General features: G+C 36.4%; 1 protein-coding gene across 1 annotated transcript; it reads right to left on the bottom strand.

Moving 5' to 3' along the window:
- Positions 1-9,194: 9,194 nt before the first annotated feature.
- Positions 9,195-13,478, bottom strand: Rtc1 (RNA terminal phosphate cyclase 1). Its single transcript, XM_073979649.1, has 2 exons — positions 12,404-13,478; positions 9,195-9,461 (listed from the first exon to the last, which is right to left on the bottom strand). The coding sequence occupies exons 1-2, from the start codon at positions 13,374-13,376 to the stop codon at positions 9,283-9,285; spliced, it is 1,152 nt and encodes a 383-aa protein (XP_073835750.1). The 5' UTR covers positions 13,377-13,478; the 3' UTR covers positions 9,195-9,282.
- Between the last annotated feature and the right edge of the window lie 5,985 nt (positions 13,479-19,463).

Raw genomic sequence — 19,463 nt, forward strand, 5'->3', positions numbered from 1 at the left:
GGGTTTTCTTGTCGGATCCCGTGTTGGTGGTGCAAGAAATTTCGAAAAAATACGCGGTGCTTCAAAAGGCGTTTTCAAGGTGGATCCAGGTGGCGAATCATGAAACTATGCGTGTGACCCCGAAAATTCGCAGCGAAAAAAAAAACGTTAAAAAGCCATGTTTTGGAGGTGTCTCAATCAAACCACTGTAAACAACCCAACACATGAGCGTATGTCTGCCTTGAGTACACTTAGGCTAAAAACTGTTAAATTTCTAAAAACAAGTAAAAAAGTATCAGTCGGCTTTGCCGACAGAGATATACCCTCAGCCGGTGTAAATTAAAATACTTTTTTCTCGAAAAAACGTATGTATGTAGTTAGGGGGGTTTCAAAATTTTGGGCGTATGAACTTCCCGACAAAAATATGGATTAGGATAAAAGCTCAAAGCTTCGAGAGTTGCCATGCGCTCCAGCCCCCAGCGTACGTAAAAATACTTTAAATAACATTTCCAATTGTTTTGTTTCGTATTTTCCATAGGAACAATACAAAACGAAACATAACCCACGTTGGCAGAGCTCGCTGTTTAGTTTTGTTTTGTTTACATTCGTGAGTGCGAACAAAACCAAAAGCGAAAAGTACTCAACTCCACAAGAGCAGATAGAAAACGGAATAGTACTAAACACATGTGAATAAATCAAAAACGTTTGGTGGGTGATAAAATTCACTGTGGTATGCTGATGCAACTTATAGGGTTGTTAAGCAATCACATGTGTGTTTGTGTGTGTGTCTGAGTGTGTCATTGACAATACGCACGGCAAACGTTTCCCAAACATACTTTTCGTTTCGGTGGTGAATGAAACAACTCGGCAAAGCATAGCCGAAGTTACATTTCAGCAATCGTACGGTTTCCATCTTAAACTTAAACTAAGTTTGGACGAAATATTGCGGAAGCCAAATTTTGCACCGAATCGATTGATCCGTTCGACAGTTATCGTGCGCTCCAGCCAGACAGACAGACGGACGGATATGGCTAAATCAACTCCAAATTGTCTTAAACACATTTCGTCCAAACATACTTGGGGTCTAAAACCATTATTTCGATGAGGCACATTTTGCCCGTATGAAAGTGTATATACCCTCGTTAGCATAAATGCTGAGGGTATAAAAATAATAAACTAAATACCGAAGAAATTGAAAATATTTTAATTAGTTTTGATAACTCAGATATATCTGATTTTGACGATGAGGAAGAAGAAGAAAATGTTTTGGAGTCATTATTGCAAACCTTAAATGATACAAATAACAATGCCTTTTTGATCGAGGAGTTAACTAATCCGGATGAGAATACCGATCAATTTGAGAAAAATTTAGATGTAGGAGAAGATTTGATGGATTTGGAAGATGCCTCGAATATAGCATTCCAATAAATTCTTTCATATAAATGGACAAAGAAAGAATGGGATACTCCAAACTCAGAATTTTCAGAAAGTTATCCAAAACAAGATGTAAAAACCCCTGTTTCATATTTTCTGAAGTACTTTTCATATGATTTTATTGACAGTATTGTTCAGGCAACAAATCAAGCCTCAATTATGAAGAGTGGAACTGCTGCTAATGTTCAAAAAGAAGAGATTTTGACATTAATGGGATTAGAAATCATTATTGGAACACTCGGATATCCTCGATTAGATATGTACTGGGCTGGTGGTACTGAAATACCAGCCTTTCGTAAATACATGACAAAAAAGCGGTTTCATAAAATACGTACTTGCCTAAAGTTTTGCGTAGAGGAAAACTCAACCGACAAACTTTCTAAAGTTCGTCCACTTATAAATACATTCTTGAAAAGATCTTATGATATTCCAAAAGATGAAAACTGTTGTTGTGATGAAATGATGATTCCATGCAAATCTAAAACTGGATTGAAGCAGTATATGCCTAAGAAGCCTATTAAATGGGGAATAAAAATATTTTGCCTATGTAGCTCAAACGGAATTGTTTATGATCTGGAAATTTACCAGGGAAAAAACACAATTGTTGGAGAATCCAATTTAGGTTTTTGTTCGGATATTGTTATTCATCTATGTAAAACTATTCCGGAAAATAAAAACCACAAGATATTTTTTGATAACTATTTCACCACTATAAACTTATTAATATATTTGCGAGAAAAGGGAATATGGGCAACAGGCACCATACGAGGAAACAGGACTGGAAAAGCTCCTCTAAAACCAGAAAAGGATTTAAAAAAGTTGGGAAGAGGTACCTATGACTATTGCATTGAAAGGAACCAAAACATTATAGTTTTGAAATGGCTAGATGGAGGCTGTGTTCAATTGGCTTCGACCATTTATGGCGATAAAGACACAAAAGAGGTCACCAGATTTTGTTCTGTGCAAAAGAAGAAGATCGTTGTATCACAGCCTAACGTTATAGCTGTATATAATAAATATATGGGAGGAGTCGACAAGATGGATTTTTTGCTATCTTTGTATCGAATTTCTATTCGGACAAGAAAGTGGACACTTAGAGTCTTCGACCATTTTCTGGATTTAGCAGTATGCAACTCTTGGTTAGAATATCGCAATGATTGCGAAAGTAATAACATAGGAAAAAAAGATCAAATGGATTTATTAGCATTCCGGAATGATGTAGCTGATGGATTGCTGGAATTGGCGACAGTTCAAAGTGTCTCACGAAAACGAGGCAGGCCCAAACAATCGGAGGACTTAGACCTTTCTAACACTCCATCAACTTCGAAGGCAGAACTTTTTTATGAAAAGGCGCCTTCAGGCTCGACTCGTTTCGATGGTATTCAGCATTGGCCTGAATATACACCTGCAAAACGAATATGTAAAGTACCAGGATGCAAAGGATATTCCAGATACTTGTGTGCTAAATGCAAGGTTCATCTCTGCATTCCAAATGGGACCAGAAATTGCTTTAGGTTATACCATGAAAAGTGAGGTAAGTTATCGATTAATTTCTATATTTGAATTTGTCTTATATTATTTCATTTTTTTCAGAGAACTATACAGACGCAGAATACTCTTGAACCGGATATTGACAATGAACTATAAATATGCAGAATACCCTTGAACCGGAAATTGACAATGAATTCCTATTTTTTAACGTTTTAGTTACAATGAACTCTTATTTTTAAGTTAAAAAAACAAATAATTTTAATCCAATAAAAACAATAACATTAAAAATGAATTAAAATCTTTTATATATTATTTTTGTTTCCTTTAGATGCATTCTATGCCATATGGCATAGTGTCCAAAAACCACTTTTGGAGGTAAAATGTTAAAAAATTAGTTTTTATTATTCATAAAGAGGGCTTAAGTATATAAAAAAAATCAAAAATAGATTTTTAAAATCAAAAACAAAAAAGAAGCACCGAAAGGGTTTAGTAAGTTTCAAAAAATAAAATTTGTAATGAAATATATGCATGTGGGATTATAAATACATCTGTACCGATTTGTTTGAAAATTGGCTCAAAATTCAGTGATTTTGGTGCATTTTTATCTTACATCAGATGCAAATATATATGGAAGCTGCATCCAAATCTGGACCGATTTTCATTATTTTCTATAGGATTAATCCTTGTGCAGAAGATAGGCTTTGTGCAAAATTTTATATCAATCCGACTATAAATGAGCTTTCTAGGGCTTTTGATCAAATTTTGACACATATTTCCCCTCTGTGCGATGTAACGTAGGTCCTACAGATGAAAAACCTATTGATTTTGCTAATGGTCGGATATTATTCAGGGGTCGGAATTTGAAAAAAAAACTTATTTGGAGAAAAGTCCAACGTCTTATTTCAAAGCGAATATCTCTTTTCTGTAAGAGGTATATCGAAAGCAAAACCTGGCGAGGAAAGTAGAAAATATCACCTTTACAACGATGTGAAGTAGGTTGTCATAGGTGGTCAAACAACAGAGATATCGCAATAGTCGGTAATGCATCCCTTTTTCCATTTTTTGTGCAATCACACTATAGGTCGGAATTTTGATCGGATCCTCACGAAATTTTGGGGGTTGATGGAGGTCTCGCAGAGAAAGAAGCCTATTGATGGTTGGCGTACATCACACTTTGCCATTTGTTTATTTGAGTTGTACTGACGATGCACTTAAATGTGTTTCAACAAATTGTCCTGTGTTAATGAAGACATTCAGAGCAAAGGCGCTAATCTATCCCAATTTTAATATTTTGAATTTTACTAGTCAAAAGCTTATGCACAGGGATAGTGGTGTAGGGTATCACATAGTGGGCCCCGACCCGACTATAGCCTTGGCTCACTTGTTCCTTGATATGCTGGAATCATCAATTCCACGTTTTGTCCGGTCAAACAGGCGTTGGTTTGAATCGATGTGTGAGAGCTCGAATTGTCATAATGCAGAATGATTCGCCTTCTCTTGATCGAATTTCTCCGGAGGCTTCTGGCAAACAAATTGTAGTGTACGACTCAGAATTAACCGTCCTACATTTCTGAAGCGGTATAGTCGCCACACGGTCAGTTTTGCCGAAGAAAGAGGCGACCATTTGCTTTGAAGTGCTTCTTACATGAACAGCTTTCGTTGGATTAGGCTCGCTTACGAAGACCTAAACGGTCGATTCCTGATTTGTTTCGGTCTCCAAAGCATAGAGGCAAGATTCGTCGTCTGTGACGATCTTATAAACGTCGTTTGACGCACAACGACCGTTTTTATTCACTATCAGGATGATTATGAATATGAACTCCCCGTGAGTTTTGCCTTTCTGCCGTTACAACTTAAAGGAGAAAGTGAGAAAACTCACGGGCCGTAATTCTTTGCGCCAATCCACAAGAGCCTCTTTTTTAGCGATTGTTCAATTTTGCTGGATCTAACGAGAATAATCCATTTTTGCGGCCAGGTGTTCATGCATTATCAAATATTAGTTGGTGGAGGAAACGCCAAAGGTATATAACATGGAAATCTTGCATTATCCGTTCACGCACGGCTTATTTTTTTTCTCACAACGGCCGATTTGGGCTACCCTCACGGCCTTCGTTTTTGGCTACTTTGGCTACAATTGAATTCATTAAGCCAGTTTTTCATAGTGCTATAGGATGGCCCTTTATCAACATACAAAGATTTAATTTGATCGATGCACTCTTGCCGTGATTATCCACGTCGAAAATTGTTATAAATTATCGGACGAAAATTTTCACAAGTGAATTCCATTTATTTGCAAAGTGATTAAGTCACTGTAAACAACACAAGTCCTGAGTACGTACTGTCTAAAAACTGTCAAAAAAATGTCAAATGGCTCCTGGCAACACGCGATGTTGCCAAGGCCAGATAGTTTTCGTGCAGCTCTCATATTATTATTGTATAGATACTCTCTTTTATGGACAAAAAACTTCTGCTACTGGAAGGGTCTTCAAAAGGTAGAGTTGTAGCGATAGCGCTGGTCAATACAACGTTTGTTTCATTCGATTTCATTTCTGTTTCTAACTCAAATTGGCGATTTATTTGTAAAACAGTTTTCTCCATCCATTCTTGTTTTTGAGATATGTATTTTTTCCTTTTAAAGATAGTTTTTAGATAAAATACATCCGTTTAAGATGCCTTCTAGTAAAAGTAATTTGCATTACTGCAGGGACGCGGTTGCCGAACTTCTGCTCTCCCCCACAGAAACCGAAATAGACATCGCTTTGGTCGAGGAACTCTATTTATACAAAAAGGGGTCTATGAACTCTTTATTTTTCGCATCCAATGAGGAGAAGGTAAGAACCTGTATTGTAGCCAAGAAAAGTCTTAATCCTATTCAACTCTACAATTACTGTGATGGCGATACGACTACAATGAGGCTAGAAGAGGATACCGGAAGGGCCTTAGTGCTAGCCTCTGTCTACATGCCGTATGAAGCACCCGACCCACCAAATAGATTGGTGCGCAAACAGGTGGAGGAGACGATGGGCAGTTGTACATTGGTGATGGGCTGTGATGCAAATGTTCATCACTTCCATTGGGGAAGCAGTGGAAAATTACAACTCTTTCGTTTCCTCAAGGTTGAGTGAACTTCCAGAAATTCACACAACAGAGGTGGAAGGTCTCACAGGTGTTCTTCGGGGTTGCTATGAGAAGTTTTCCTCATTAACATATCCTGGTAGAAGAGCTCAGCCAGTTTGGTGGAACAACGATTTGGACAATCTCAGGATCCACATCAACTCATCACCTCCAAACAAACATTTGTAATTCAATAGCCCGAACTTACCCAAAGCTGTCATCCATCACAACAACATCTTTATTAATAGCATCGCCAACAACACCACCTGATCCTCTCCAACCAAAACATATGTAAATCAATAGCCCGAACTTCCCGAAAGTCTCCAACCATCACCACAATCACTCCATCTTTCTGTAAATTCACAAGATCAGCACCGCAATCCTACTCTTGCATCATCATCAATCATTACTGCAACTAACTAACATATAGTTCAACTTCTATACACTCCTCACCGAAACACCTTTCACTACCAACAATATGGCCTGAATTTGAGAACACCCCTCATCAACCACTCATATAGACCAATGTCGTGCTTTGATATTGTTAAAGTTACGAAGTTTTTCGGCAATTCACACACACACGACCCGAACGCAACGAAAGAGCACACAAATGTTTTGATTTGTTTTTGTTTTGCAGCATGAGTGCATACAACGTTACTAACACACTGTCAAAAGTTGCAAATATTGAGAATTTTGTGTGCCCTCTTCTTGGTCGGCTGTGATATAGACTCACAAAGCAATAGCCCAAGCTCCACACTACTACATCACACCAATAATCATCTCTACTAATGTACGAGTATACTATAAAATATTCAGGATGACCACAATGGACCTCAAGGTCTCCGAGTAAAGTGGCTGCCATCAAAGCAGCTGCGCATCCTTAAACCAAACCAAAGGGTCTTTCAGAGGTAGAAGACCCCAATAGTGCATCGTTTACCCATAGAAAAGCTTTAGAGAGAAAAACTTCCAACATACATTTACGTAGAAGGTTGGGTTAGTTTAAAGGACCAGTAGCTGTCGTAGTATACATTTAATTCACTCGGAGACGTTGTGGTCTATTGTGTTTATACTGATAAAGTTTAAAAAAAAATAAAGTTATAGAGAAGAATAGGTGTCATGGAAGGAAGGAAAATGATATATAGCAGAGATTTGAGCGAGATATTGAAAAGATCATGAAGATTTTAGATGTAGAGTAGAAAGAGAGAGTTTTCCATTTTACAGTACAATATTTTGTTCTCGCCACTTCAGAACCTTGGCAATAAGAAGCATTCTTTTTGGTTCGGTTTAGCAGAATGCTGTCATAATTAACATTAGGCTCGTTGTGCCAAAATCTGGCTAGCATTTTCCCTATACCTTTGTTCCAACTGCCACATGAAATGGTGCAAGGGTGGTTTGCTTGTGTTCTTGCGACCCGATGCGGCTGCAGACCTGATAGAGTGGGATCCAAGTGAGGCTGACTTCCGTATCGTCAGTTGCTTTACAAATGACTGCAATTCTGCGAAATATTATGTTTCTTAACGCCGTTGTTCTTAACAACTGCGAAGCTACGTGTTGGAAAACGTCAAAAATACGCATTTTTAACGCAGGTAAAACGCAAACATAAATATATGAAAAAGGTAATAGATTGGAAATTGCGAGTTCAATTTATTTAATGTATAATATAGCTTAAACATTTTGTGTAGCGACCAAAAAACAAAAAAGTCGGAAATAAATATTTTATTTTTCGTAAACTCACTTCATATAGACTTTTACTAAATTGGCCGTGTTTGGCCGCGATTTTGTCGACGAGAACACATTCCTGAGGGTCTTCTGCTTTGGTATTACTGCATTTCAAAACCCGATTTTGCCCGTTTTTTGATATTATCTGATTTTGTTAGGTTACTTCTCAATAAAAACTATTAAGATTGTGGACGTTTGGTTTGAGAAAACAAATAACTAATATAAAAATATTATTATTTACAATTTCATTGCAAGTAAAATAAGCATGGTGTAAGAAAATTCGCCTTGAAAATAAGTAATGGCGACAAATTGTTCGTTATATCCGTGATTTTCTATAAACGGTGCGGTAGTAGTAAGCTCTATTGTATCTCTCTTTTATATATTAATCGTTGATACGGGTTAAAGAAGTACTAAACTCGTCTTTATTAACGTATATTTAAAAATATCCAAAATTGTAATAGCAATTCGTTTGAAAATCTAACCGCGAGGTAAACATTTTTGTTACTTACTACCGTGATCGTTTTCAACAGTTTGTGGTGTATATGGCATTGGAAGGAATACCTTTGTTCGCTATATACATACGTAGTTGCTTATAACCATTGTTCGTTATATCCCAATTTATCCATAGAAATCTTTGTTTTATCTCACTTTTACACATATTTCATTTCAAAAGTTAACAAATCCTTTAATTCCGCCGTTATTAATTTTTGTCTCAAAAACAGGGCAAGTTAACTATAGTGCGATGTATGAGTGTGCAACTGAAATATTTTGACGAAGTTTAAACACAAAGCAACTGACGATACGGAAGTCTGCCTGATTAAAGTGCCGCTTGACTAACCACATAAATAGCCACCGATCCAGATATGTCCCTTTCGCACTTGGTGGCGGTGCTCATTAGGTGTATTATGTGCGGTGTCGTAGTAAAAAATATTAGCTTCTTGCAGGTTCTGGAACAAGCGGCACTATATCGATGTCGGTCGGCTGGTACATACGTGGTTCATACGACCGGGTCTCATTTATATTACGCTTTAATATCCACATAAAGATGGGTTTCTACCTGGTATTTAACCAAAAGTAGGTGAACTCTTGACAACTCGATCAATAAGATCGGATCTTTCACGACTTCATTAGAACTCATGCAAAAGGACCAATGAAATAATGATTTCACATGGAACCACTTCCATTTAATTTTGGTGTATAAGCGCTCCTAAAGTGGAAAATAACATATTGTGACAAATCTGAAATGGATGTAGTATGGAATGGCGCAATAAAAGCTATTGGCGTCTACTCTCACAATATATGCAAAAAGAATTTCTGTACATATTGATATAAACTTGGAACATTCTATGTCAACAATGGAAACACAACCTGTAAAATATCTTCTATTCTCCAAGGTGATAATAAATCTACAAATCCACACGATAAAAACTGTATAAATTACTAAGAACGGTAAAATGTTATTTCTAAAAAAATTGTTTTTTATTTGACAATATCTAAATAAAACTTAAATGTAATCTTATGATTAACAAATGGAAATTTACAAATTTATATAACTCTTTTACTAATATTTGTATAACCAATTCCAACACATGTCATTAAAACTTTCTGGGCACCAGCAACAGCATCATCATCATCTTCATTTTCAGGATTTTCCAGTTTAAAGGTAATCGAGAAGAAGTCTCTTAAATGTTGTAAAAAGTGTACAGTGTATGAAGATAGTGGACCTAGAAGACAAAACAAACACAATTCAGTTAGAAATTAATAATACAACAATTTAGGATGAAGATGGGCGTTCTGAGATCAAGGTAGAGTGCATGATGAATGCTATAGAAATGTATAAAAAAAACATCCTCGTTCGCTGAGGAAAGTCTATTCTAAGTAATTAATGAAAAAACTGTTTTCGGTGGCTGAGAATAGTTTTTCTATATAACAGAGCTCTCTCTCATCAGTGATGATACATTTTTATATAGAAAATAACTCTTCTCAAAGAATGGGGATGGATTTATATAGAAATGAACTCTCCTCAGAATAGATTTTTCTATAAAAAAGAAATGATTTCAGTGGCTTAGGACAAAACGTTTTTCAATAGAAAAAATATCCTCAGTGGCCCAGGAATCTATGGAAAGAACTATCTATCCTCAGTTGCTGAGAAAACTTTTTGATATGAAAAAAAAATATCCCGAAAAAAATCTCTTCAGCTGCTCAGGATGTATTTTTCTATAGAAATGAACTCCCCTCATTGGCTGAGGTTAGATTTTTCTATAATAAAGAACTCTCCTCAGTGCCAGAGAATAGTTTTTTTCTATAGAGACGCTTTTTTATAGAAAAGTATTACTCAGTGTCTGAGGAAACTATTTTCTGTTGAAAAAAATTATCCTCAAAGGCAGTGAAAACATTGTGATATAAAAAAATAACCTGGGAAAATTATCCTTAGTGGCTGAGGATAGATTTTCCTATAAAACCAGTAAGGATAGGATCAAAGTCGGGCGGGGCCGACTATATGATACCCTACACCACTGTGAATATGTAAAATATATATCGGAGCTATATCCAGATCTTAACCGATTTTGATATAATTTGGCATATTTATTTCCAGACCGAATTCAGTCAAACATTCCAAATTTCATTAAATCGGACGTATATAGCGTGTTTGGTGCAGCAAATTCGTGAAATCGGGCGAACATATATATGGGAGCTATATCCAAATTTGAACCGATTTCGAAATAATTTGGCACATTTATTTCTAGACCGAATTCAGTCACACATTCCAAATTTCATTCAAATCGGACATATATAGCGCGTGTGGTACAGAAAATACGTGAAATCGGCCGAAAATATATATGGGAGATATATCCAAATCTGAACCGATTTCTATATAATTTGGCACACTTACTTTTAGACCGAATTCAGTCAAACAATCCAAATTTCATCAAAATCGGACGTATACAGCGTGTTTGGTGCAGCAAATACGTCAAATCGGGCGAACATATATATGGGAGCCATATCCAAATCTGAACCGATTTCGATATAATTCGGCACATTTATTTCTAGACGGAATTCAGTCACAGTAATAGCGTTCTTACTATGGCTAAAAAAGTTGCAGTCCCCAATTTTCATCTGAATCGGACAAAAAATGCGACCTGTACGTTGCGAACAAAAATACATGGACAGACAGACAGACAGACAGACGGACGGACATGCATAAATCGACTCAGAAAATGATTATATGTATATCCCCAAAAGGAACTATGGGTCTATTTCGTTTTCATTTGTATGTTACATACAAATGCACAAAGACATAATACCCCTTACCACATAGTGGTGTAGGGTATAAAAAGAAGTGGCTCAGGGGAAAAGTATCCTCAGTGGCTGAAAAAATACTTTTTGTGTAGAAAAAACTATCCTCAGTTGCCGAGGAAACTTCTTTCTATGGGAACAAAAACTATCCGCAGTGACTGAGAAAACTTTTTTCTACGGCTAATGATACATGTTTCTTTAGAAAATACTCTCCTTATTGGCTAAGGATATAGATAAAATCACCTCAGTGGCTGAGGTTAATTTGTTCTATAGAAAAAACTGTTCTCAGTTTCTAAGAAATTTTCTATAGAAAGAACTATCCTCAACGCCCGGTAAGACTTTTTTTACGGAAAAAACTATACTCAGTGGCTGAGGAAGCTTTTTTCAATGCATAAAACTATTCAAAGTGGCAGAGAAAACTTTTTCTATGTAGACAAACCCATTCTCAGTAACTGAAGGCCTGCGTACATAAGCTGCTCTGCCTGATTGCCTTGCTTTCCTGTTTCATTTTTGACATAATAAAAATAAAAGAATAAAGAAGGCCGAGGAAATTTCGAACTGGGTTGCCCTTTTCTTTTTTATTCTTTTGTCAGAAGTAAGCAAGGTAAGCAGGCAAGGCAGCTTATGTACGCAGGCCTTGAGGAAACTTTTCTATAGAAAAACACATCCTCAACAGGTGAGGAAACTTTTTTCGGTTTAAGAAAAGTTTATGGACTGATCGCGGATCACCATGTAATATATACTGGTGTTAGTTATCCTTTTGGGTCCTGATTACAACGATATATGTACATTTTGTGTTGCGGAAGTCCATACTTCCCGAGATATGGGCATCTGAATTACCAAAAGTTCCGTTGCTAAAGGCCGGCTATTAAGAGAAAAAAAATTAAATCAAAAAAGTTGTTCGTGTTCTTAAATAAACGGCCAAAGGACGGCAACTTAAAAAAAATTAAATTATAAAAATCGCAACCGGGCCTTAAATTTGACTTGTTCCCTTCTTTTCTATAGAAAAACCATCCCAAGTAGCACAGGAAACTTTTTGCTACAGAAAAAAAACTTTTTTTCTATACAAAAACAAAACTCTCCTCAGTGGCTGAGAAAAAATTCTCTATAGAAAAACGTTATCCTTGGAGACTGAGAAAAAGTTTTTTTTTTTTTAAATTATAACCAGTGACTGAACCATGATACAATAAGAAGGTAGCAGCAACTGCCGTTTTTGGTAACATGTGTCAATTCTTATTGTATCATGGACTGAACAAAAGTTTTTCTATGTATGTACAATCCTCTGTGGTTGAGGAAAATGTTTTCTAAAATTGTTTCCTTTATCTCAAACTTACACCTTCATAAAATTACCAAAGAAAATAATACTTACCCGTCATAAATTTCGAAACATTCTTCTGGCCCAAAGTCATAAACAATGCCACAAGCCATTGATAGGCAGAATCAACACAACCACCACGATAGATTTCGTACAATAGACGTAGAGCAGCTTCTTTACCCATATCTTCAGGAACAGAAGGATCTTTTTCACCCGCTTCATCTTTGGTGTGAGAATTTACTTCGGCAGCAAAGACCACATTATCTGTGGTCTCAGCATGTAGGCATATACCAAAACCAGGAGAATTGCCCGACATTTTACCACGATTTTGATCGGTATAAATATAAACATCTGGCAGGAACTTCAGCATAACACCCTTTGCAGCCTCCACTGTACGATTGGCCATTGCCGGTGACACCTTACAGGCATAGACAGTACCCCGTATACGTTTCACCATACCTTGTTGAGTGAATTGTATAGATCTCAGGGTTTTGCGTACGGGACATTTGAACAGCACCTCACCACCACCCAATGGAGCAACACCTCTCTTAATGACTTTCAACTCTAGACCTTCATCCACAACAAGGAAACGTTTGAGCACTGATATAGCAGCTCCCTTAATATGATCCACTGAGGGCGAGTCTTTGCTATTCGTAATGCCACGCAAGGTGACATTTAGTGGTACCTTACAGAATGGACCCAAAGCAATCAAAACATCCAAAAAGTAACCAATGCTACGTTGACAGCTACAATCATGATGGATCTGTCCTCCATGCAGCAGACCAGGAACAAACATTACTGATGTACCGGCAGGATTCAATTCAATCTTTGTACCATTTGTTAGCTTATCCAGCAAACGAATTAAACCAATTTCATATTCACGCATTCCCGGATTGGCTTCATCATCTGATCGAATTTGTGTAATTTTCACGGGTTTTCCACTCAACACCGAAAGTATTAAACGTTGTTTGAAGAAATTACTGCCGCGATAAATTAGGCAATTGCCTTCCTGAGCTATGGGAGGCATGTTTTTTTATAGAATTACAGATAAGTTTATAGAAAAATTGGGATTTGTTTTCCAAAGTGCCTGACTTGCGCTGGCACGTGTAGTCTTTAGTGTGTGTGTGTGCGAAGAATGTTTAGAACAGTGAGAGAAATGTCAAATTATGATGACAGCATAAAAATATAAATGCGTTGCCAACCATTGAAATTAATATAGAGTTGCCATATTGATATTTTCTAACGGATGCTCAATTAATTGAAAGGGAAATGAAAAATGAGCTGGTTGTGAAACAATTAAAATCTCTTTAATTTTAAAACATTAATGGGTACTTTACACGATATGTTGTTTTACATATGGGTGTCACTTTGCATATACATTTTGTATTTAAAAAGTGACAACCCATATATTAAAAACATATCATGTAAAGTACCCATTAAACGGCGTTTGCACTAGAGCTTTTTGCCGGGTTAATCTTCTTTATGAGGATATATTTGACGTTTGTGCTATGCAACTGACATTTGAAGACATTTAAGATTATTAGGATCCCTCAAATAACCACCATAATCGAGGATTTTATAATGATTTTTAAGGTTAATATGTAAAAAAAGTATCAGTAGTTTTGGCCGACTTCCATATGTGGACATATCGAGTACCGGCTATATAAAGACTTTTGGTCTGTTCCTTTACTTTTGAAAATGGTAAAACTGGCAAAAGTAGCAAAAGTTGTAATCTACTTCCATATGAATTGGATGGTGTCTGAAGTAAAGGAACGCTTTTCGAGTAAAAAGTTGTAAAACTTGAAGATTCTTGCACGTAAAGAAACAGGGCTTTTATTTGTATTTTGGGGTTTTTCAGAATTTTGTAAAAACTTTTGTGGTATTTGTTTATCTTAACGATTGTGGAACATAACATCGCTGTAAATATTGTCACAAGTACATTCGGTAAAAATTTCCCAAGGGTACTCGTCCAGACCTTTAACTGCATTTATGCGAAAATATTGAACTCTTGTGAGGGGTGTAACCAAAGATATAAACATGTTAGAACTTGGATGTGCGTTTGAAGAAATTTTGCGATGTGCAAAGTTTCGGCAAACCAGATACTCAATTCCAAAATTAGCGTTCGCATCAATTGTTGTTGTGGCAACGCAAATACATACATATGTTCGTTCGTGCATTATTTCAATTATCTGGTATTGGTTCCTCTGTATCCAAACTCAAAAATTCTGTAACAGGGACTGGTTGCGTCCATAAAGAATCAGGGGTTAGCTGGGCAGCTAAATAAATGCAGAGTGTCGTGCGGTCCCAATCCACATTCAAGACAGGTGCTTTCAATTTGAGCCCAATACGAATTGAGTCCTGATCTGCTGATGCACCGGTAAAATCTTCCATCTCTTCAGGGCGGCAATCTGGCAGCTTTGAATATACCACACTGGTGCCTCATTGCTTTCGACGGACTGACCTATTGCTTTGTAAGGCCATGTTTATATTATAGCCTTTTGCAGGGTTAACCTTCTTCATGAGGATTTGTTTGACGTATATGTAATGGAATTGACATTTAAAACCCAGTGGGTTTGTTAAATCCGGTTATATATAAACGTACTATAAGAGGTCAACATGGTTTCTTACCCCCTGTTTTTGTCAAAAAAATACGAATTGTCAAATTTTGTTGATCGATTTACTCGCCTTAGCGCAAATGTGGAACGCTGATTTCTGAATGAGGCATTTTCTTAACTATATATAAAACGTAGTAACGTAAAGAATTAGGTTTGTATGTCATCTAGGGGCTGAGCTATGGATGCCCGAATTATTACGAATATGGACGAACGAACAAAAAATAGTTACAAAACAGGGGGTTAGTCAGCACCCCAAGTGCTGCCGGTCAGCGACTTGAGGACCTTGTAATGTGCTCATCAATAGTTTTAGTTGGTGGCGTCAGGGGTTTTTAGAGCTTTCTGGCCAATATCTCAGTAAGTATGGCATAGTCTCCGAAAACAATTGTACCGCTGTAATATGGGCCGCGAGGACAAGCTATCGCAAACAATTTCAAACGATCTTAGACATGTTAAACTGCTCTTATAGGACAAATTTTTAAACTACATATATGTGAGCGATACACAAAGGAGTGGACCGATATTGTCCATATTCGTAACTGATGAATTGTAGAAGAAATATTACGAAGACCAAATTTTTTACTAAATCCGTTCCGTAATTGCATCCGTTCCTCAGTTATCCTGCGCACAATATTAGGGAAACCATTTTTAACATTTGTGGAGAACCGATATGGCTTATATTCAAACCTGATCTTGATATATTGTTCGATCGATATGCTAAGTTTACATTTACGAAATCCACTCGATTTCAACTGTCAATTTCATAGCTCAAACGTCAAATGAAATCTCATCTTGATTTCATTTGACGTTTAACCTATGGATTTGACAGTTGAAATCGAGTGGATTTCGTAAATGTAAACCAAGCAATAGGCTAAAAACTGCGGTTATAAAGACTGCCAGAATGCCCTTAAGTCGCATAGTGTTATTTCTTGATTCACTTTGGCAGTTTTGTTGAGATGTGTGTTTACTTATTATTTTTAAAGTAAGCCCAGCTTATGTCATGTTCACACGAGCGTTTCAATTACGTTGTTCGCCTGTCGAACGACGTACACGAATTAACCCGTTTCCACGACACCATTCGTAATTAACAGAAACGTAAACAAAATGTCCTTCATTTTTGTTTCCTTGTTTTCACGAAAATTTCAACCGAAAAAAGATAAAATATACATTAGATGAACAGGAAAAGCAATAGACTTTCCTTCAAATGTATCTTCTATATTTAACAACACACTTTTCATTCATATTTTCCATAAATTCTGAATAATTTTGTATTTTCAATATATTTCATGGCACAATTACCCAGGTAGTGGCATCGTAAAATTTTAAATATGTTATGTCAAAACTTTCTTTATGTTGTTGGGGAAATTACAACAAAAATAATTTGTCTATAAAGGGATTTGACTTTTCATATTCGATCAGCTGGTGTGATACCACTAAGTGGCAACCCCCATACCAAGTGCGGATATTATTCGAATGTCCGGCACAACTTTCGAAAACGATATCACTGTCGAAGGATTGGCAAATGTTTTTCGGGTTCTTTTCTTTTGTTCGTCAAAAGTTTAAAAACGATATCATTTTCGAACATTTTTTCGACGAATGAATCGTTTTTAATTCGTTCTCGAGTGTCGTTTTCGAACAAAATATCCGCCAAACTATCGAAAAACATTCGAAAACGGATCGTTTGCGATAGCAATGGTATGGGGGTAGTTCTGCCATGATATATTTGTATATGCTTCTATTTTCAAAATTAAAGAGAGAGAGACATGTCAAAACAATATTTGTGTATACTGACTATCAGTTATTTGTGTCCATTTTCTTTCCGAATTTTTTCGCGATTTTGAACTAATGGACACGGAATGTGTGTGGAATTAAGAAGTAAACACAACCATCTTCCTTCTGCATCTATATAAAATGTTTAGTTCATTAATGTTCATTCATCTTATTCCTTTTTTCTAAAAATGTTTGTGTTTTCAACAAATTTTTCAATTTTGAATGTCATAATTAATTTATTTTCGATAAATTCTCTCATTTGTTAGGGGTGGGACATACTTATTCGTTGTTCAGAGAGTATTTCTAATCGAACAACGTAGACAAATCGTCGTTCGTTCATAGAATTTTGTTATGGGTCGAACAACGAATAGAGAACGAACGACGTACAATATATATGTGGGCTATATCCAAATCTGAACCGATTTCTACCAAAAGAAAAATAGCGTTCGTCCTTTGGCCAAAAAACTATCTTCCCCAATTTTCATACGAATCGGACAATAAATGCCACCTGTACTTTGTTTAGAAAAATACATGGACAGACGGACATGCGTAAATCGACTCAGAAAGTGATTCTATGTATATCCCTAAAAGGAACTATGGGTCTATCTCGTTTCCTTTTACATGTTACAAACTAATGCACAAAGACATAGTACTCCTTACCACAAGGTGGTGTAGGGTATACAAATTTCAAGCTGATTTAAGTGTGAAACAAATATTACGGTGCGCAAAAGTTTGGATTAAGAAAGCATGGACTTGTCCACGAAACACATTACATCACTGTAACCAGGACCGATGTTTCCAATGAAAACACTCTTGGAAGTCGATGTACGTTTGGAAGAAATTTTATTATTCCAAAGTTCCGGACTTGATTCAACATGGTCTAAGTTTGGACAAAATATTACATCAAATCAAATTTGGAACAAATCAAGAGTTATCCTGCGCTCCAGCCAGTCGGACAGACAGATTGGCGGGTATGGTTTAATCGGCTCCAAAAAGTCCGAAAGGGATTTCATTCAAACATACTTGAGGTCAAACTATTATTTCAATGGGGTACATTTCCATAGTATCAAAGCTCCAAGAATCGTACCAGGACAGTCAGTGTGCAAGACGGATGTGCTACCTTCTATTCTAAACAAAGCCAAAAATGTTTGAAGACTCTTGGGTGCCTCGATTAAATCCAATCCCTCTTGCACCTTTCAATTTTTGTATGGGAGATAACCTTAAGATGTTCAAAAATACATACTTGGGGTCCAAAGCCGTTATTTCGATGTAGCCTCAGGCGGCATTAAGCACGACCACAGTCTGTCCTAAAATGTAAACATTACAAATCAATTACCATTAATTTGCAACAAATACCTGTTCCTTCAGAATCTTCAAATGACAACGGGTTGGACATATTCAAAGATGTTCCAGTCACTCCACTTGTTTTGCCACCTAAAATAAAAGTTCAGCGAAAGTCTTAAGTTATTTATTATTTGCTCTAAGTGAGCGTAAATTTGTTATCGCTCACAGCCTGTGTAGATGCTAACACGTTGTGAACAACAACAAATTTACGCTCATTGAGAGCACAAGAGAGACCCAAAAATGTTCTCTGCCTCATTCTGGTGTAAACGAACAACATCTCGTAACAATTTGTGCAAATTTGTACAAATTATCACGTAAACGAACACACCTTTTCTTGACAATAATTTCTAATATGATTATATCCATGGTACAATATGATTCTACCATGATTATATCTATCATTGATCCACGAAACGAAACACTACCGAATAGAGAGGACTAAAGGCCTGCGTACATAAGCTGCCTTGCCTGCTTACTTTGCTTACTTCTGATAAAAGAATAAAAAGGAAAAGGGCAGCCTAGTTCGAAATTTCCTCGGCCTTCTTTATTCTTTTATTTTTATTATGTCAAAAATGAAGCAGGAAAGCAAGGCAATCAGGCAGAGCAGCTTATGTACGCAGGCCTTAAAAAACGTTTTCAAAATACATACATCACGGTAATGGCTCTAGATTTTAAAATCCGAATAAAGATAGGGTTCTAATATCAATTACAACGCGACGTTACTAAATTCGTTTTAGAAATATCCTACCACAACATGTTTTCATACCAGGGCAATTTGCCAACTGAATTGCCGCAAGGAAAATTTTCTAATGTAGACATGGGGCTCAATTCTTTTTTTTTTTTTTTGTGCTTAAAGTGGCCTTGTTCCTTTCGGCTTCTTGGTCGCGGCGGTATTTCCACAACAATTTGTTAAAAGGTATTTACACCTTGTTGTTTCTTATTTATTTTTAAAATTACAAAAGTTTTTTTTTAGGTTATTATTTTAAAGCCCGTGGGCGTAGAATCTAATTTGCGTCTTTTCTTTGAGCCGTCCGAAGACGAACTGGGGCTCAATTCTGTTTCTATGAAAATGTGAAATGAAAACTTTTATATAGGAGAAAACTGTCAAATGAAAAAAATTATAAAGTCGATGGTCAGACTAGCACGATTTCAACATGGCGACGTCAAGTTTATAGGCGAGGGGTATGAAGTAGTGAAACCCATGTACATGGTTTTCTGTGTTTGTTGTGTTGCCTCTTCTTGTTGTTCGTTGCAAGATTTTTTCTTCCATTTTCTTTCATTTTTATTTTCTCAAGCAAAAGCTAACAACAAAGCGAGCATAAAAAGATTTAATAAAAACATTAAATTAATGAAATAGTGAAAATTTAACTATGTACTAATATTAATTT

The sequence above is a fragment of the Musca autumnalis genome, unplaced genomic scaffold (genome assembly GCF_047663935.1).
Source record: "Musca autumnalis isolate F117 unplaced genomic scaffold, ASM4766393v1 scaffold_3, whole genome shotgun sequence".
NCBI classification, from domain to species: Eukaryota; Metazoa; Arthropoda; class Insecta; order Diptera; family Muscidae; genus Musca; species Musca autumnalis.

Coding starts and splice junctions, on each gene's coding strand:
- Rtc1 (XM_073979649.1), bottom strand. CDS start 13,376: ATGCCTCCCATAGCTCAGGAAGGCAATTGCCTAATTTATCGCGGCAGT. Junction 9,462..12,403: donor TGTTTCGAAATTTATGACGG/GTAAGTATTATT, acceptor TTTGTCTTCTAG/GTCCACTATCTTCATACACT.